The sequence below is a fragment of the Schistocerca cancellata genome, chromosome 1 (assembly GCF_023864275.1).
Source record: "Schistocerca cancellata isolate TAMUIC-IGC-003103 chromosome 1, iqSchCanc2.1, whole genome shotgun sequence".
NCBI classification, from domain to species: domain Eukaryota; kingdom Metazoa; phylum Arthropoda; class Insecta; order Orthoptera; family Acrididae; genus Schistocerca; species Schistocerca cancellata.
In genome coordinates this window covers 1,110,642,088-1,110,663,469 of record NC_064626.1, presented here as the reverse complement: position 1 = coordinate 1,110,663,469, position 21,382 = coordinate 1,110,642,088, and the positions used below count along the sequence as shown (strand labels likewise).

The 21,382-nt window shown below is 41.7% G+C and overlaps 1 protein-coding gene across 1 annotated transcript in view; it reads left to right on the top strand.

Annotated features, from left to right (window-relative positions):
- LOC126131442 (probable E3 ubiquitin-protein ligase HECTD2) overlaps window positions 1–21,382 on the top strand; it is a gene marked incomplete at its 5' end in the record, with an annotated part of 375,805 nt that overhangs the window by 6,238 nt on the left and 348,185 nt on the right. The window contains one exon of the mRNA XM_049915173.1: window positions 17,928–18,059. Coding sequence (XP_049771130.1) covers window positions 17,928–18,059 — 132 coding nt within the window. The remainder of the gene's footprint in view (window positions 1–17,927; window positions 18,060–21,382) is intronic.

Sequence of the window (21,382 nt, the reverse complement as noted above, 5' to 3'; positions counted from 1 at the left end):
TGGTCGTACCATCAACAGAACAGGCTCTGCTAACGGTACACTACGCCTTCCTCATCGATGGCAACGGGTTGTACACAACGCTGGTGACTACTTTGAAGGACAGTAAAAGGTGCAAACATGTAACTCTTTTGTATCGGTTGTGAATAAATAGTTGCCACTATTTAAGTTCCAACCCTCGTAGATGGCAACACAAGGCAACAATGACAAATATGTTTGTTGTTTCAGAAAGTATATTCAGTTAGAAAAGTCACCTTGTACGACGGGCAGAGGTAGTGAACAATCGCAGTGGCCACGGTTATTGTCTATGACAGTGCTGTACACATAATTTGAAAAAGAAGTCTCTTATTCGTGGTTAATAAGTTAGCTTCGCAAAATATAGGTATGAAGCTGGGCATCTGTGACGTCATTTTGCCTATCACCGTTAAAAGTCTCTTTTATGTTAAAATTTTCCACAAATAGTATGTTTTAGCGGAAAATCGGTATTAAATGTCAGAAGCCAGCTAAAAAACCTTTCTAACAATACCTCACTCATCCTGTAAAAATTAGTAGGTGCTGAGAAAAATTTACGTTGACTTGCGAAACTATATACAAGGTGTCCCAAAAAGACACTGACAGACTTTAGGGGCAGGTTCCTAATACAGAAATAAGTAAAAAAATAAATAAAAACCTAGTAAACACGTAACTTAAGAGGTACGAGAACTAGTGCATCTTCGGCACTATGAAACACCTCTCTTCTACTTTGAGGACTTTGCTTTCCATATTTTGAAGGAGGAAGTATTAACCAAAACTAGACATAGTGTCTAAAATACATACTTTGAGAGCTATGAGCACTTATTCTTCTTCGCTAGTGTGAAACACAATCATCCACGCAAAAAGTGTTCATAACACTTAAGGTATCGCTTTAGAGGCCTTGTTTACTTGAAATTTTTTTGTTTGTTTTGGTATATAGAACCCGTACCTAAAGTTCGTCGGTGTTTTTTGGGATACCCTGTGTATGATACACCCCATGTACAAATTTTGCATTAGGGACTCCTTTGCACCGCTTTCAGGTTTGCAGCCACTTGAGCTCCTTGGCCCTTAAACCGGTCCTGTTCGTTATTAAGTACCACTCTGAATCCTGCAACTAATCTTGGAATGTTGGTATGCACTGCGTACGAAGAACGCTTACCAGTCTTTTTTAACAGAGATAGTTTAGTTATTGTTTTCTTCTCCTTGGGAAATATTGCTTCCTAAGTAGCGGATTTCCTGAACTCCATCTACTTCGTGATCACCAATGCTGAAGTTAAGTTTCTCGGTAATCTGATTTCCGGTACTTCTCATTACTTTAATCTTTTTTCGATTTACTCTCAGTCCACATTCTGCACTCATTAAACTGTCCATTCCATTCAACACACCCTGTAATTCTTCTTTCACTGAGGACAGCAGTGTCATCAACGAATCTTTCCATTGATATCCATTCACCTAGAATTTTAATCCCGCTCTTGAATCTTTCATTTACTTCCGTCATTGCTTTTGCGATGTATAGATTGAACAGTAGGGGCAAAAGACTACATCGCCGTCATACTCTCTTTTTAATTCGAGCACTTCGTTCTCGGTCTCTCGCTCTTATTTTTCCCTCAGCGGTACGTCGACGATAACGTATGTCCCGTTTTCTTGCTCATAATGGTAAACCATGCTGGGCTTACATTTCAGCAAGAAAATGGCCTCCCGCACACGGCGAGACTTTCTCTGCTTATCTTCGTGCTTAACAAACCCTACCTTGGCCAGCAAGGCCGCAATTGAGAAAGTTTAGAGCATTATGGGCAGGGCCCTACAACCAGCTAAGTATTTTGATGCTCTGACGCTCCAATTGGACGGAATTTGGGACGATATCCCCCAGGAGGACATCCAGTAACTATCAATGAACGCCAAACCTAATAACTGCTTGCATAAGGACCGAGGAGAACTAACGCGTTATTGACTTGCTCATTTTCTGAAGCTCCTTTTCTTGAATAAATCATCCACTTTTTTCAAACTGTAATAATTTGTTTGTTTGTCTGTACATGAACCTCACATCTACCGAATTCCAACCCATTTCATTAGATGGACGAAAAATCGGTTTTTCTGAGAAACGGTGAGAAACAGGAGAATTAGCCCCTGTCTGACACTTTCAGAAAAAACACCGTGGACAAGGAAATGGAAGTCAACATATCCATTACGAGTGTTTCCCTATCTGCTGAACTGAGGTGAATATATCACATGTTGAAGTACGGACAGCAGTTATATAGCACTGATGATCTGCTCGTTGGGGCGTTGGGCACTGTGCAGATGATGTACATGGTGTACATGTAATTCTCTGCCTACACAGTGGACGCAATATGCTGTCCGCGAAATCCTAGTGCTGAAATTACCTCAGTACAGGACAGAACGAGGGTAAAGATTTCTTTTTGCTAGCCAGAAACAAAAAGTTCCCTAAAGAACCACTTCAATGTGTATCAGACTCCACAGAGAGGAAAAGACCCTTCACTAGAGTAAACAGAATAACAGCTCTGTTCGCAGAGAAACGCATTTACCCGCTCCTTGTGGCGAGATCAACACTTCTCAAAATCTAACTACCAGATTCTCCACTGTTGGTATCGCCAGCGAAGTTTCTGGGTTGGTCCCCAGAGGGAAGCGTTCTCAATCAATCTCCAGAGGGAAGTGTCTCCATACCATACACCCATTACAGCGTCCACACAGCGTCTATATTTGCGCTCAGGTCACGAATCCCAGTGGCAGTTAGAGAAACATCACCTCCCACTACACAAGTGCTGAACTTGCTAGCCAATCACTTGAGTCTCATATTCCTTCCAGAAGATTTTCTGGAGGTTCCCGTTTTCTCTCCTGTATCCTCACCACCCTGCCAGTCATACGAGCATATGCATCTGTGCTTCCTGGTGGGTGCCGTACCTTGGCGTTTCCCATGAGGAAATTCCTCACAGGTCAGCTCACGGCCATCATTTGTGTCCCCATTCATTCCTTCACACTACAAGGATGTCTTTTGGCCTTGTGTCCCCCCACCCCTCCCCATCAACGCTCATCTGTCAGGTACGTTATTCCGAATTTTTTTCCGCCCACCAGAGTGCAACGTCCCACCCACACTGCCCGGACCTCGGGGGTCATGCGGTCTCCAACTTTGTAAACTGCCGCCTCCTCGCTCTGCTCTCTCTCAAGGCAGTAAATGTCCGCCCCTGCAGAACACGACTCTCTTCCCAGCCCCTCTTCGGCCAATAGTGGTTTCTGAGGAACCCGTTGCCCAGGTCGTCCTTTCTGCCAGTTCCCAGCTCTAATTAACTCCCAAACATGCACATCTGATGGAAATATACATTGAAAAGAAATTATATAACATTAAATGTATGGTGGTAAAATATTTTTGCCTTACACAGTGACAGTATCAACAAACTGGTCTCTCGTTGGGAGAAAAGTGTTCATCGCCAGGGTTACAATGTTGAGAAATGAATACGTATGTAGACATGAGGAATAAAGATGTAGCATGTTAATAAAGTTTGTTTTATTTGAAAAAGTTTAAGAGTTCTCACAAAAAAAATCGGGAGCATTGCTTTTCAGCATGCCTTGTATATGCAAACAAACAAAAATTAATTATGAAACTTATCTTCGAGATAATAATTAAAATGTTATTAATACCTAGCATATTTTAAGTTGTCCGCATTAGAATAAACAATGCATGGGATGAATCTACAGAAACGCTGTTCAACTCGAGGGCGATGTCCTCTTAGCAGTGAATAATATGAAATGCCTCTCTTCTGATGAGAGTTCACTTGAAAATGGTACAGATGCTGAAGCCGCTAACGTGAAATAAATACATTCAGACAGCACAGGCGGAACGTAACGTTTTTTTAAATACTACGGGACTATGGGTGGAAGTGGACAAAAAATAACCGATTTTAATGCTGTTTGGATTTTTTTCCCCTTTACTTTTAAGTAATATATGTTTCATGTTATAACTCTTCTTCCAACTCCATGAACCTAAAATCAGATTATAAAGTTCTGCAACATATTGATTCAAAAAAAAAGATCCGTAGAATAATTGCATTTCTTAAGTCAGAGCCATTGTGTGTCTAACAAAACTTCGAGTGTCATAGTGCAGGCACCCTAATGTGCTCTTGGCCTTCAGCTATAGGATGAGTTTCCTAACTCCACTTCGTCCAGTAGCCTCACCTGTCGCCAAACCAAAATGCCTACGTCCCAGGAACTCGCACGGTGAAGTAAGGCTTCCAACGACCTCACCAACTGTTCGCTAGCTTGTCTAGACTCGGAGAGTTTGGTAAATCATGTGAACAATACCAAACCCCGGTGAGACGATCATAGTGGATCAACGCAGCCAATTCGTGTGCTGATCACGGTCAGCAGGGAAGCTTAGCCAATTTAAATTAACGGCTAGTCAGAGTTTATGTAGCAAAAATAAATTTAGTATGTTGTCGTTGTTGTGGTCTTCAGTCCTGAGACTGGTTTGATGCAGCTCTCCATGCTACCCTATCCTGTACAAGCTTCCTCATCTCCCAGTACTTACTGCAACCTACATCCTTCTGAATCTGCTTAGTGTATTCATCTCTTGGTCTCCTTTACCCTCCACGCTGCCCTCCAATACTAAATTGGTGATCCCTTGATGCCTCAGAACAAGTCCTACCAACCGTTCCCTTCTTCTTGTCAAGTTGTGCCACAAACTCCTCTTCTCCACAATTCTATTCAATACTTCCTCATTAGTTATGTGATCTACCCATCTAATCTTCAGCATTCTTCTGTAGCACCACATTTCAAAAGCTTCTATTCTCTTCTTGTCCAAACTATTTACCGTCCATGTTTCACTTCCATACATGGCTACACTCCATACAAATACTTTCAGAGACGACTTCCTGACACTTAAATCTATACTCGATATTAACAAATTTCTCTTCTTCAGATACGTTTTCCTTGCCATAGCCAGTCTACATTTTATATCCTCTCTACTTCGAACATCATCAGTTATTTTGCTCCCCAAACAGCAAAACTCCTTTACTACTTTAAGTGTCTCATTTCCTAATCTAATACCCTCAACATCACCCGACTTAATTCGACTACATACCATTATCCTCGTTTTGCTTTTTGTTGATGTTCATCTTATATCCTCCCTTCAAGACACCATGCATTCCGTTCAACTGCTCTTCCAAGTCCTTTGCCGTCTCTGACAGAATTACAATGTCATCGGCGAACCTCAAGGTTTTTATTTCTTCTCCATGGATTTTAATACCTACTCCGAATTTTTCTTTTGTTTCCTTTACTGCTTTTTCAATATACAGATTGGATAACATCGGGGAGAGGCTACAACCCTGTCTTATTCCCTTCCCAACCACTTCTTCCCTTTCATGTCCCTCGACTCTTATAACTGCCATCTGGTTTCTCTATAAATTGTAAATAGCCTTTCGCTCCCTGTATTTTACCCCTGCCACCTTTAGAATTTGAAAGAGAGTATTCCAGTCAACATTGTCAAAAGCTTTCTCTAAGTCTACAAATGCTAGAAACGTAGGCTTGCCTTTCCTTAATCTTTCTTCTAAGTCGTAAGGTCAGTATTGCCTCACGTGGCCCAACATTTCTACGGAATCCAAGCTGATCTTCCCCGAGATAGGCTTCTACCAGTTTTTCCATTCTTCTGTAAAGAATTCGCGTTAGTATTTTGCAGCTGTCACTTATTAAACTGATAGTTCGGTAATTTTCACATCTGTCAAAACCTGCTTTCTTTGGGATTAGAATTATTATATTCTTCTTGAAGTCTGAGGCTATTTCGCCTGTCTCATACATTTTACCCACTAGATGGTAGGGGTTTGTCAGGACTGACTCTCCCAAGGCCGTCAGTAGTTCTAATAGAATGCTGTATACTCCCGGGGCCTTGTTTCGACTCAGGTCTTTCAGTGCTCTGTCAAACTCTTCACGCAGTATCGTATCTCCCATTTCATCTTCATCTACATCTTCTGCCACTTCCGTAATATTGTCCTCAAGTACATCGCCCTTGTATAGACCCTCTATATACTCCTTCCACCTTTCTGCTTTCCGTTCTTTGCTTAGAACTGGGTTTCCATCTGAGCTCTTGATATTCATACAATTTGTTCTCTTTTCTCCAAAGGTCTCTTTAATTTTCCTGTAGGCAGTATCTATCTTACCCCTAGTGAGATAACCCTCTACATTCTTACATTTGTCCTCTAGCCATCCCTCTTTAACCATTTTGCACTTCCTGTCGATTTCATTTTTGAGACGTTTGTATTCCTTTTTACCTGCTTCATTTAATGCATTTTTATATTTTCTCCTTTCATCAATTAAATTCAATATGTCTTCTGTTACCCAAGGATTTCTACTAGACCTCGTCTTTTTTCCTACTTGATCCTCTGCCACCTTCACTATTTCATCCCTCAGAGCTACCCATTCTACTTCTACTGTATTTCCTTCCCTCATTCCTGTCAATTGTTCCCTTATGCTCTCCCTGAAACTCTGTACAACCTCTGGTTTAGTCAGTTTATCCAGGTCCCATCTGCTTAAATTCCCACCTTTTTGCAGTTTTTCAGTTTTAATCTACAGTTCATAACCAATAGTTTGTGGTCAGAGTCCACATCTGTCTCTGGAAATATCTTACAATTTAGAAGCTGGTTCCTAAATCTCTGTTTTACCATTATATAATCTATCTGATACCTTCTAGTATCTCCAGGATTCTTCCATGTATGCAACCTTCTTTTATGATTCTTGAACCAAGTGTTAGCTATGATTAAGTTATGCTCTGTGCAAAATTCTACCAGACAGCTTCCTCTTTCATTTCTTACCCCCAATCCATACTAACGTACTATGTTTCCTTCCTCTCCCTTTTGCTACTATCGAATTCCAGTCACTAATGACTATTGAATTTTCGTCTCCCTTCACTACCTGAATAATTTCTTTTATCTCATCATACATTTCATCAGTTTCTTCGTCATCTGTAGAGCTAGTTGGCATATAAACTTGTACTACTGTAGTAGGCATCGGCTTCGTGTCTATCTGGGCCACAATAATGCGTTCACTATGCTGTTTGTAGTAGCTTACCCGCATTCCTATTTTTTATGCATTATTAAACCTACTCCTGCATTACCCCTATTTGATTTTGTATTTATAACCCTGCATTCACCTGACCAAAAGTCTTGTTCCTCCTGCCACCGAACTTCACTAATTCCCACTATATCTAACTTTAACCTATCCATTTCCCTTTTTAAATTTTCTGACCTACCTGCCCGATTAAGGGATCTGACATTCCACGCTCCGATCCGTAGAACGCCAGTTTTCTTTCTTCTGATAACGACGTCCTCTTGAGTAGTCCCCGGCCGGAGATCAGAATGGGGGACTATGTTACCTCCGGAGTATTTTACCCAAGAGGACACCATCATCATTTAATCATACAGTAAAGCTGCATTCCCTCGGGAAAGATTACGGCTGTAGTTTCCCCTCGCTTTCAGCCGTTTGCAGTACCAGCACAGCAAGGCCGTTTTGGTTAGTGTTACAAGGCCAGATCAGTTAGCCATCCAGACTGTTGCCCCTTCAACTACTGAAAAGACTGCTGCCCCTCTTCAGGAACCACACGTTTGTCTGGCCTCTCAACAGATACCGCACCCCTCTGGTTGTACCTACGGTACGGCCATCTGTATCGCTGAGGCCCGCAAGCCTCCCCACCAACGGCACGGTCCATGGTTCATGGGGGGAAAATTTAGTATAGAGAGTAGCAAACTTGGGCTTGTGCGACCATTCATAATGGCTGCCTTATAGGCACCAATATCTGCGAGATGTAATCGTCTGGACTAGACAACTGGACAATGGCGCTACGCTCACCGTCTCCCCCCCCCCCCCCCCCCCGCCTCTCTTTTTTTCTTTAGAGTAGCACTTGCAACCTACGTCCTCAATTATTTGTTGGATGTCTTCCAATCTCTGTCTTCCCTAAAGTCTTTACCCCCTACAGCTCCCTCTAGTGCCGTGGAAGTTATTCCCTCGTGTCTTAAGACGTCTTGCCATCCTATCACTTCTTCTTGTCAGTGTGTTCCAAAATTCCTCTGTTCACCGATTCTGCGGAGATGCTCATTCCTTATTTTATCAGTCAGCCCAATTTTCAACATTATTCTGTAGCACCACATCTCAAATACTTCGATTCTCTTCTGTTGCGATATTCCCGCAGCATACGATTCACTACCGTATAATGCACCTTCAGAGAAATTTCTTCCACAAATTAAGGCCTATCATTGATATACCTCGCTTTTTTAATACTGATCCTAAATCCTGTAATGTCATTAAGAGGTATCTTCACAATTCTTAATAGTCACCATTTGCTCTCTTTTATTTTGCAGACTGCCATCAACAACGAAATGAGGCATTTTCTTAATCTAACTGCTTAGAATGCACACTACGGTGCATTCACTATTGCTTGTTATAGACTGAGGCGTCTAACTAATTTCATGGCGAATACCTTGAACTGGTATTCTCAAAACAGAATCGTGTCGTAAGAAAACCTAGTCGGGTAGCTTCTCCAGAAATAAGCGATTGTTCCTAATAGGACAAGTCTTTTCTTGGAAGTCACGCGATGGCTGACGTCTAAAGCTACGAAAAAAGGTCGTAGTACCCGAATGCGGATCGGAGGGCAAACTTACAGGCCTGCAGCGCCACATTTTTTTGAACTGCAGGAACATTCGGTACTTTTTCTGCTACTTTGCTGTCGTCTTCCTGTTGCCAGCCGTCAATGTAGTTTTCAATTTCTGTCCTGCAGTTTTCTGTTTATGCAGCTGGAAATAAATTCCACATCATTTTCTTTTTTTTTCGCTGTAATTTTTTTCGGATCTTTCCCTGATGTTATTTATACCTCCATTACTCCATTTCCTAATCTTTTCAGTAAATTTTGATGTATTAGCCGTTCACATCGTTCTGCTTTCCTTGTCTTCTTCTTCGTTCTTATAGGTCAAATGCTGTTCGCGTCAGGCTTATTCATTAATTACAGTACTTGGTCCACATGTATTTTTACACTCCTGGAAATGGAAAAAAGAACACATTGACACCGGTGTGTCAGACCCACCATACTTGCTCCGGACACTGTGAGAGGGCTGTACAAGCAATGATCACACGCACGGCACAGCGGACACACCAGGAACTGCGGTGTTGGCCGTCGAATGGCGCTAGCTGCGCAGCATTTGTGCACCGCCGCCGTCAGTGTCAGCCAGTTTGCCGTGGCATACGGAGCTCCATCGCAGTCTTTAACACTGGTAGCATGCCGCGACAGCGTGGACGTGAACCGTATGTGCAGTTGACGGACTTTGAGCGAGGGCGTATAGTGGGCATGCGGGAGGCCGGGTGGACGTACCGCCGAATTGCTCAACACGTGGGGCGTGAGGTCTCCACAGTACATCGATGTTGTCGCCAGTGGTCGGCGGAAGGTGCACGTGCCCGTCGACCTGGGACCGGACCGCAGCGACGCACGGATGCACACCAAGACCGTAGGATCCTACGCAGTGCCGTAGGGGACCGCACCGCCACTTCCCAGCAAATTAGGGACACTGTTGCTCCTGGGGTATCGGCGAGGACCATTCGCAACCGTCTCCATGAAGCTGGGCTACGGTCCCGCACACCGTTAGGCCGTCTTCCGCTCACGCCCCAACATCGTGCAGCCCGCCTCCAGTGGTGTCGCGACAGGCGTGAATGGAGGGACGAATGGAGACGTGTCGTCTTCAGCGATGAGAGTCGCTTCTGCCTTGGTGCCAATGATGGTCGTATGCGTGTTTGGCGCCGTGCAGGTGAGCGCCACAATCAGGACTGCATACGACCGAGGCACACAGGGCCAACACCCGGCATCATGGTGTGGGGAGCGATCTCCTGCACTGGCCGTACACCACTGGTGATCGTCGAGGGGACACTGAATAGTGCACGGTACATCCAAACCGTCATCGAACCCATCGTTCTACCATTCCTAGACCGGCAAGGGAACTTGCTGTTCCAACAGGACAATGCACGTCCGCATGTATCCCGTGCCACCCAACGTGCTCTAGAATGTGTAAGTCAACTACCCTGGCCAGCAAGATCTCCGGATCTGTCCCCCATTGAGCATGTTTGGGACTGGATGAAGCGTCGTCTCACGCGGTCTGCACGTCCAGCACGAACGCTGGTCCAACTGAGGCGCCAGGTGGAAATGGCATGGCAAGCCGTTCCACAGGACTACATCCAGCATCTCTACGATCGTCTCCATGGGAGAATAGCAGCCTGCATTGCTGCGAAAGGTGGATATACACTGTACTAGTGCCGACATTGTGCATGCTCTGTTGCCTGTATCTATGTGCCTGTGGTTCTGTCAGTGTGATCATGTGATGTATCTGACCCCAGGAATGTGTCAATAAAGTTTCCCCTTCCTGGGGCAATGAATTCACGGTGTTCTTATTTCAATTTCCAGGAGTGTATTAATTTTCTATAGCACCACATTTCGTTAGCTTCAATTGCTTAGCTCTTCGATGTTAGAGTCGTCTAATTATGACTCTTCTGAGTAAGAAACGTGAATACCTATGTGAAGTTCATTAAACGAAATTGACTATTTATTTCTGCTCGTAGGAGGCTCTTTTAGGTCAAATGTTTGAGTGGAGCGAAAGACGATTCCCTATAAATTACGCAATGGATTTTTGTGCGAATTTTCACAACGAAACGAAGAGTAGGTAATAGACAAATGGAGTATGAAACTGACCAGACTGGGTCTAGTTTTTCAAAACAAAATATTTAATTACTTTAAAGTAATCGTGGTAATTAAGAAAAACTTAATTAGTTATTTGATGCAAAATTATTCAATGAATTCTTGTCCGAATTTTATAGCCAAACTAATAGTTAAAAAATTGGGTATCAAATTGACTTGCATGAGATCTAGTTTTGCAACAACAAATAATTCCTTGAAAACAATCAGCGTAATTAAGAAAAATTTAAGTAGTTACTTGAGGGAAAACTGAAATATTTCACGAAAGCCTGCTGCTAGGTATGCAAATGAAGTGACAAAAAGGTCGTCTTTTCAAATTCTAATTATTTGCGCATAAAAAGTTACATTAGTGTTATATTTAAATGTAAAAATTGTTTCTTTAAAATCACTAACAAATTCAGGACATTTCGAGAACAGACGACGCTAGGAAAGCAAATGAAGTTTCAATAAGATCATGCTTTCTAAATAAAACTTAAAATAAAAATTAAAACTGAATGATGTTGGAAATCAAGCGCAGCAAATGAGATGCGTCAAATGTTTGCCCTATTCCGTTTCTTATTTTTAGGCACACCATTTCAAAAAACATTTGGCCAATTTTTCTACAGATTTTTGTCTGGATAATTGAGCTTAAAATTTTTCCTTTTTTCTCTGTTATAGGCTATTTGATTTTGTGACTAAGTAATTCCTTCATCTTACTTCCTAATTCCTCATTCAAGGAAGTTTGTGTGGCAATATTTTGGCAATATTGCTGAATAAGTTTTAATTAAGTCTGAGTTGTATTTTGTTTCTAATATTGTTAACGTTTTGCCCAGTATTGTTTCACCTCTCTTTTCACTTTGTGCAAGGACTTCTGTGATATTTGCTCAGCTAACGAGTTAGTTTTCCTCGTACATATTTACTCCTGAGAGTTAAGGTACTCTCTGATTTCATGTAGCACCCTTGCATGATGTAAAATAAAATAATAATAGCTGCGGGATTCTATATTGTGATTAGGCATCGCGATCGTAAACACTGACTTACCGTGAAAACATTCACTTATTCACTTGATGTATGTTCAAAAAAATTTGCAAAATATCCTTATTTCTCACTTACACCGACAAATGCCGACCTTCACCATACACTGATGGCAAATGTTGAATAAAAATGTTTTTGTTATGTTTTTAATCATACTTTATCATTAAAACATTTTATACGTTAAAAGGGGAGGAAGTTGAAAAAACAGGACATATAAATAAACTGTAGAACTTAAAAGGAACAGTACATTCCAAATGACAAAAGAAAATAATACCAATAATAAACTTACTTAATTATGTGATTGACGTTATACAATCTTATTTATTACAACAAATTAAACCGTTACAACACTTCGAACTGCACAAGAGTCCCTTGCTATTACAATTGCATTTCGTCGTGGAACACTTCTTTTTGCAGTACATAACCTAGCCGTCCACTTGTCGAATTAGTGGCAGCTGCTTCTCTCGTCGATATTTGTTAAGATGAAATCTAATCCCTGGCAAATAACTTTTCTTTATAAATTACAATCTGATTGCGGGCGTGAACTGCTTGAAAGTATTTTTTTTCTTTTGTAATATTTGAAGAAATACTTCAAAGCCAAGATGGCATTTAAACATTTATTTCGAATTTGGGTTTCCGAACAATTTAAATTTTCAACATTGTCAAAACATATGGCACCATAAGAGATCCAACGATGACAGCAAAGTACTGCTGAAGCCGGTCATCAATTCAAAATAAATATTTAAATGTGTCCTTGGCTCTAAAGTATTTCTTAAAATGTTAAAATCTGAAGATAACCCCCTGAGCAGAATGTCTGTAATACTCCAAGTACTTTTTTTGTTTGCTGATTTATAGAAGTTAGAGCCTTATATTCGACAATAACCGCCAACACATTTCGGATATATGTAAGGCCACAGACGACATCAGGAACTTGTATTCGTACTACATTACCAATCTGACCGGGAGGAAATTTTCTTTTTGAGCTTCGTGATAGTTTCGTTGCTTACATTAGAAGATTCTCTTTTGCGGCAACTCTTTTTGTAGAAATAAACTTCTGTTGTTCAGTGAGGGCTCGATATGAAGAAGTGGCGTGTTGCAGCTTCTCTTCAATATTTTTCTTTGGAATATGGTTTTCGGTGTGGCCATTGCTGAAATTTTCTTCAAAAGTATAAAAGATATCTTTGAGCTGTTCTTCGGCTTAAGTATTTGCGATTTGTTCGCCAAGCAAAGAAGACGATGCTATGGCTGTCTTTCGTTTAATGCAAAACATGACTTCATAAGGTCTTTTCTTTGTCGCACGTAGTGTTCTTGGAAAACTGAACATAGTTCAGACAACCGTTATCGTTCATCCATGTAGTTAGTATATTCTATGTATCCTGACTGATCCTCTCAATTGAGCCCTATGTTTGACTACAATGTGGCTTTTCATGTACTATCTTAACACCTTTCCACATAGCACATATTTCAGATATGACCTTTTACAGAATTCCCTATCATTTTCTGATTTATATACAGCTAGGGCGCCAAACAATAAATATATTTGAAGAAGGTGATACGCTACTTCTTCATCTGTCTTTGTTTTCAAAGGTTGTATTTGCACGAGCTTTGTTAAATGATTTTAATACAGCGTTATTAACTTGTATTCGCCATCTCCGTGCGACTGCAGTCTATCAGATCGACCTGGCATCTTGTGTTTAACTTTGGACGGGCCATTGATTCGACAACAGTACCTTTTTTAGATCCACTGTATATCATTTGACACTGTTTACATAAATTTAAATACAACATTTCAACATCATATGTAATATTTTTTATTTAAATTGCAACTAATTAAATGACTTTTTTTATCTCCATGATGCGTTTCAAAGGTTTAAAACTCGTATAACTAGCTATTCATTCATCATATTCGTTTCTTCTGGTTTTAATGGTACAGTTAATTTCTCTTCGTCATTCATTTTCAAAACGTCAAAATGTTTTATGGAAGGAGTGGCTCACAGCAGTCAGTCGCAATCCCACTAGTTTTTATCATTCTTGCAAATCTAGATTTCGGCTATAAATAGTCATCTTCAGTGCATTTCCGTTATAATTCAACCAAAGGTACAGAAGACGGCTGTTTATATCCGAAATCTAGATTTTAAAGAATAAATAATAATAATAAATATATAAAAATAATAATAAAATAAAAGTAGTAACACTGCTTTCGTATAGTCTACGGTCGTCTTGCCTCAGTCACAGTAGAACCTCTTAGTCACAAATAATCCTGATCTAATAGAGAGCGTCATGACGGATACAGGGATTAGTGAACACAAGGTCATTGTAGCAAGCCTCAAAACCATATCAACCAAAACCACTAAAAATAAACACAAAATATATTTATTTAATACAGCAAGGGATTAGTGAACACAAGGTCATTGTAGCGAGCCTCAAAACCATATCAACCAAATTCACTAAAAATAAACACAAAATATATTGTGATTCTTGAGCTTCTCCTGGCGTATTTGATAATCAAAATATCCACGGGTGTTCTGCCGGTCTATAGTGTCCAACGGGGACAATATTTCGGCGATCATACATGTCGCCATCATCAGGTGAACTGACGGACTGAGCGCCTGTGAACGTGCCGGCACGGAGATCCGTACGCTATGGCTGCTCAGTTTCCTCAGAGCAGCCATAGCGTACGGATCTCCGTGCCGGCACGTTCACAGGCGCTCAGTCCGTCAGTTCACCTGATGATGGCGACATGTATGATCGCCGAAATATTGTCCCCGTTGGACACTATAGACCGGCAGCACACCCGTGGATATTTTGATTACAAAATATATTTATTTAATACAGCAAATAAAAATTCGCTTGATGCCTTCCTAAGAGAGAGTCTCAATTCCTTCCAAGCTAATTATGTAACTGTCGACCAGATATGGCTCAAATCGACAGCAATAAATAGATTCATGCCACATAAGTTAATAAGAGACGAGACTGATCCACCATGGCACACACACCACGTCAGAAGACCGTTGCAAAAGCAACGAAAAAAGCATGCCAAATTCAGAAGAACGTAAAATCCCCAAGACTGGGTAAGTTTCACGGAAGCTCGAAATTTAGTGCAGACGTCAATGTGACATGCTTTCAATAGTTTCCACAATGAAACATTGTCTCAAAATATGGTAGAAAACCCAAAGAGATTCTGATCATATGTAAAGTACACCAGTGGCAAAAAACAGTCAATACCTTCACTGCGCGATAGCGATGGAAATGTTACCGATGATGGTGCCCCTAAAGCGGAGTTACTAAATACAGTTTTCCGTAATTCCTTCATGAAACAAGACGAAGTAAATATTTCAGAATTCGAAACCAGAACAGCTATTAGCATGAGTGACATAAAAGTAGATATCTTAGGTGTTGCGAAACAACTCAAATCACTGAGAAAGGTAAGTCGTCCGGTCCAGATGGTATACCAATTACGTTCCTTTCAGAGTATGCAGACACAATAGCGTCTTTCTTAGCAATCATATATAACCGCTCATTTGACGAAAGGTCTGTTCCTAAAGACTGGAAAGTAGGACAGGTCACACCAATATTCAAGAAAGGAAATAGAAGTAACCCATTGAATTACAGACCCATATCACTGACCTCAATTTGCTCTAGGATTTTGGAGCATATACTATACTCGAACATTATGAATCACCTTGAAGAAAATGACTTATTGATACATAACCAACACGGATTCAGAAAATATCGTTCTTTTGCACTTTATTCATATGAAGTAATGATTGCTGCCGACAAGGGATTTCAAATCGATTCCATATTCCTAGATTTCCCGAAGGCTCTTGATACCGTTCCTCACAAGCGACTATTAATGAAATTGCGTGCATATGGAGTATCGTCTCAGTTGTGTGATTGGATTCGTGATTTTCTCTCGGAGAGGTCACAGTTCGTAGTGATAAACGGTAAATCATCGAATAGAACAGAAGTGATATCTGGCGTTCCGCAAGGTAGTGTCATAGGCCCTCTGCTGTTCCTGATTTACAGAAATGATCGAGGTGATAATGTGAGCAGCCCCGTTAGATTGTTTGCAGATGACACTGTAATTTACCGTCTATTAAAATCATCAGACGATCAATTCCAATTACAAAATGATCTAGAGAGAATTTCTGTATGGTGCGAAAAGCGGCAATTGGCACCAAACAAAGAAAAGTGCGAGGTCATCCACATGGGTACCAAAAAATTCCGATAAATTTTGGGTACACGATAAATCGCACAAATCTAAGGATTGCCCATTCCACTAAATACCTAGGAATTACAATTACGAACAACTTAAATTGGAAAGACCACATAGATAATATTGTGGGGAAGGCGAAACAAAGACTGCGCTTTGTTGGCAGAACACTTAGAAGATGCGACAAACCCACTAAAGAGACAGCCTACACTACACTTGTTCGTCCTCCGCTGGAATATTGCTGCGCGGTGTGGGATTCTTACCAGGTAGGATTGACGGAGGACATCGAAAAAGTGCAAAGAAGGGCAACTCGTTTCGTGTTATCGCGCAATAGGGAGAAATGATCATCATAATAAAATAAGAGAAATCAGAGCTCGAACGGAAAGATTTAGGTGTTCCTTTTTCCCACGCGCCATTCGAGAGTGGAGTGGTAGAGAAGTAGCATGAAAATGCTTCGATGAACCCTGTGCCAGGCAGTTAAGTGTGAATTGCAGAGTAACCATGTAGATGTAGACGTAGACAAAGGATCTGGTGACAGAATGTCGCCGCCATGTCGATATCGGCTTCTCGTTTCGACCTCCATCAAAGCATATCTATGCTTGTCGACATACATCGAAGATGATCCGAATCTGTCAGAATATAACCAAATATTCGGTGTTTCACCGATGTAATTGGTATGTGCTGACATTCACGAAAGAAAGTCGACATTCTCCAATTTCGGTGTTTCACAAACACCGAACGTTAAAATTACTTCGCGCTACGTTTGATACAGTATTAAATACCTCTCAAGGAAGGACGACGAATAGTCACTTAATATCGCATCAAACGTTGCCTAAGGTAGTTTTAACATTTATGTCACTTGTACCGACGAAACTAAGGCTTGTTAATTTGATAACGATCCACATGTTAACATCACCGAGCTAGATTGCTTTAGGACCACATTCAGCAGTTAGTTTCTCACTTGCCCACACAGGGTGCATTTCCTTGAGGGATCGACCATCTCCACTGACATTCGTCAAGTTAATTTAATCATTCTATTTATTTTCCGAGAGTTCTTTAAGAAATGCAGATATGGAACGTCAGTATCAGTAAGGATTCTAGAAAGGTCCATACAGTTATCTATTAAGTTTTCTTTATTTATGTTATCACTTGAAGTTAAGTGTACTGCTGTGGTATATTGTAAAGAAATTTCTAAAGTCTGCGAAGCTCAAGGACACAATCTGCTAATGTCTGAAACTTCCCCACACTGCACGTCCTGCCGGCCGGGGTGGCCGAGCGGTTCTAGGCGCTACAGTCTGGAACCGCATGACCGCTACGGTCGCAGGTTCGAATCCTGCCTCGGGCATGGATGTGTGTGATGTCCTTAGGTTAGTTAGGTTTAAGTATTTTTAAGTTCTAGGGGACTGATGACCTCAGAAGTTAAGTCCCATAGTGCTCAGAGCCATTTGAACCATTTGAACTGCACGTCCAGGTATCCTGACCATCTGTCATAGTGGAGTGGGTTCAAATGGTTCAAATGGCTCTGAGCACTATGGGACTTAACATGTGTGGTCATCAGTCCCCTAGAACTTAGAACTACGTAAACCTAACTAACCTAAGGACATCACACACATCCATGCCCGAGGCAGGATTCGAACCTGAGACCGTAGCAGTCGCGCGGTTCCGGAATGCGCGCCTAGAACCGCGAGACCACCGCGGCCGGCAGTGGAGTGGGTAACCTGCCTATCTCTCCTGACATGCACAATCATAGCAATGACTTTAACTTTGTACTGAAATTAATTTATGAGCTGCCACAATAGGATTAACAACCTCGTTGTACTAGAATAGATGAATGTGGAGCAGCTGCCGCTGATTAACACTATTATTGCGATGTTATTACCACCTCGTTACCCTGGTGTAGAGCAGTATAGAGCAAATGAGCTGGGCAGCTGTATTCACAGGGGGTGTGTTCATGTGTTCCAGCTGGAGCCGGAGCCACAGAGCCGGCGTAACAGCGGCGTGGGCGTGGCCATGGGGGTGGGCGTGGCCACCAGCCTGATGGGCGGACTGCTGCTCAGGCCATCCTCCGACACCTCGCTGCCACCAATCAACAAGGTGCGTGCCTAGTACTGTGTGTTGGCAAAACTTCGGACGGGAAGAAAGGTATAATGATAAGCAAGGGCTGCAACAGCTCCTCTTCTCGTTAACTTACCAGCTACTTTGAATCATCTGTGCTATACCACCTCCTGTGGAAAATTATGAATTAAATGAGATTTGGTGAGATCTTATTTCATATAAAATTCCTACAACCTGCTTGTGCAGTGAGCAGTGAGACGTTATTATGCGGTGAGTCACTTTTTTTTTGTCAGATTCTGTAGTTATTTCCGAGGTGATAGTAACAGGACAGCTGAAACTATTGCTAATTAAAGATTAGAAATGCATTTTACAATCCTCATTATCCCCCACTTCTTTTGAATTTTTTCACCAGTTTCAAGGTGGTGCTTAGAGGCCTAAGTCCACAGCTGAAATTTGTTTGCACATTCTACTCTATGTCGTACAGATATATTTATTCAGGGTGTGCCATGAGGAATAGTAAATATTTTAGGACTAATTCGAACAAAAAATTCCATATACACTGCCTGACAAAGAACGTGAAGATCTCGGAAGGGGATGAGGCAACGAAATGAAACTTCACGAGCCCAGGGTGTATGTGATATTATTTCAGTGATTACAAAAGAAAGTCCAATTTTCCATGTACCTGGCAATATGAGCCCCTTTATCAGTGTGAGATTGTACCCCCTCCAGCTTCTAGATCCGTGACACATGTGGGGGAGCACTGCTCTGTTGAAAAATGACACCACAATACCATCACATGAGGGGTAATGCATGAGGATGCCGGATGCTTGTGACATACCGTTGTGCCACCACAGCCGTGACATAAATTCGTACCCCATGGCTCCGTACACCATGAGGCGACGAGCAACACTACACAGCCTCTCCAGAAAATTGGAAGAAAGAGACCTCTCCCCAGGTGGCTGCTGTGCACACCAACAATGTTGATGCGAGGTAGTGTAGAACCGCAATTCGTCGCTGAATGCAGTGCGATGCTATTCATCAGCAGTCCACGCGACCCAGTCATTGCGCCACTGCAAATGCAGCCGTTTGTTCTGTGGTGTTTACGGTGGCCTATACATGGGACGTTAATCCCCTAGAAGATTTGCTGCTAGTCTCCAGTCAAAGGTGCGGGCTAAAACAGAATGTTTCAGGGAGTCCATTACTTGTTCTCGAATGGCAAGCGCAGACGTGAAGGGGTTACAGAATGCATGGTGCACAGCACGGTGAGTCTCCCTTGTGATGAACAGACGTGGTCGACCAGAACATCGACGGGAGGTATGCCTGCCTTCGCGTTTTCATACAGTCCAGTTCGGGCCACTGTTACATCTGAATGCCCATAAATCTGGATATTGCACGACTCGACCAGCTGCTCAAATGGGAGATCCACACTAATCGCCCTTTCAATCTCTGTCAGGTGCTGAAAACGGTGTCTCACACGAGTACGGGACACTGTGCACTGTGTCCTTCACACTGATTGCTCAGTTTCTAATGCAGTTCACACCCATTACATACCTTAAAAGGCCTGGTAACAACACTAAACACGAGCAAAATCAGTGACCTCTGGTACTCATTCTGTCATAGAGAACTTCAGCGCTAATCGTGTACATACTCGCTGATAGTGAATTCGTGTACTAAATTACACGACATCCAATCAAGTCCTCCACGTGCTTCGCTTTTTTTGTCAGGCAGTGTACCACGTGTTCAATTTTTATTGGATACAGAGATATTGTTGGTTACGGAGCTAATTTTTTTTATTTTGTGTGGTGATGCTCGGAATACTTGTTAAGTGTCATTTTCGTTTTGAAATTCAATTTGTTAGTTTGTACTTCAATTTACATAATTGCGTTTCTCAACTATGATTGTTATTATGGTTTTGTTGCCCAGTTGTACTGTATTGTTCGAGCATACCACACTATTTACAAATACTGAGGTTGTCGATATAGTATTCGTCCACTGGTTTTGTAATAGAAGTGGTGCTACTGGTAACAGAAATGCTGTTGTTCCTTCTAGAGAACATGGTAAACTATTTGTTAACCATAGATTACTACATTTCAGAGTGTTTATCTAACTTTTCACTTGACTGTGAGAGATTGGTGCAGTGCCCAACAGACATATTTCACTATAACACGCATATGAGCAGAGTATGATGAAGTAGAAGACTTTGCTTAGCTTGTAAAGTGCAGCTCTTCAACTTCGTAGGCCGCCATCCTCCATGTAACTCGTAAGTTTAAAACATAAAGGGGCTCATATGACATATCATACCAGCAGAGAATTGCACGAGATAAACGATTGTACTTTTCATTATGTCTTAGTTTCATTCATTCCCGTGCTACGTTGCCTTCCGTTCAGAACACTATAAATGCTAATGGTAACAAATAGGCAACAGGACATGCTTGACGTTCGGTATAGTGTAAGGTTCCTCCTGTTTTGGATAGCATTTTATTTTTTAAATTTTATATTTTACTGGGCCTTTGCAGCTAGCAAAAGTAATTCGCCGCCTTAAGTAGCACCGCGGAGTACGATAGCATCGAATGAGAAGCTGGTTCTCATGTTGGCATTGGTGACGAATGGACAATATGGCGCAGTAGTGAATCATTGGCGTGGGGAGAAAGGTACGCGAGCCATGAGAAATGATCTTGTTTGATGACAGATGAGTAGGGGAACCACATGCTGTCCAGCTCAAAACTCAAATTTTCTTCTTAACTATTAGTTAACAAAGTCCGCTTTTCGCGTAGAAAATGATAGAAGGAGCCTATGTGTCGTCAAGGCTTTAAAACGACAATACATCTATGCAGTAAACCAGTTAAATCAGTAGACAAATGAATAATGTTATGCTGTCGACGATGGACGAATAGCTACGAAGTTTCACGAAGTCTGCCAGAGATTTCGGCTGCTCGTCAATCTCGCCAGTCGGCGATAGGACTTACTCAGAATTTGTCCCTATGTGATAGTTATACCATTCTCTCGAATTTCATTAACTTTTTAATATGAATCTTTTCAGTCTATCTGATTGTAACTGTTTTACAGTGTTCGCTAATAAATGCGTGGTAATAGCATCCAGGGAATTATTACATATACTCGCATCCATTTACAATCACTGATTTACAATCACTGGTCGTCTGCTTGCGCCTTCTAAATAAATCTAACACCCTACAAGAACTGGTTTGAGGGACATCAAAAAGCAGGTAGGAGTAAATCCTACACGCCCATTCACTGAGATAATCCAGGAAAGGTTTACCTCAACTGGCACAATCTCGGGTGGGAAAGCGTGACTAGTTATACTGCATGTCACCTACACCCTTTCTAGGGACCCGTGGCTATAC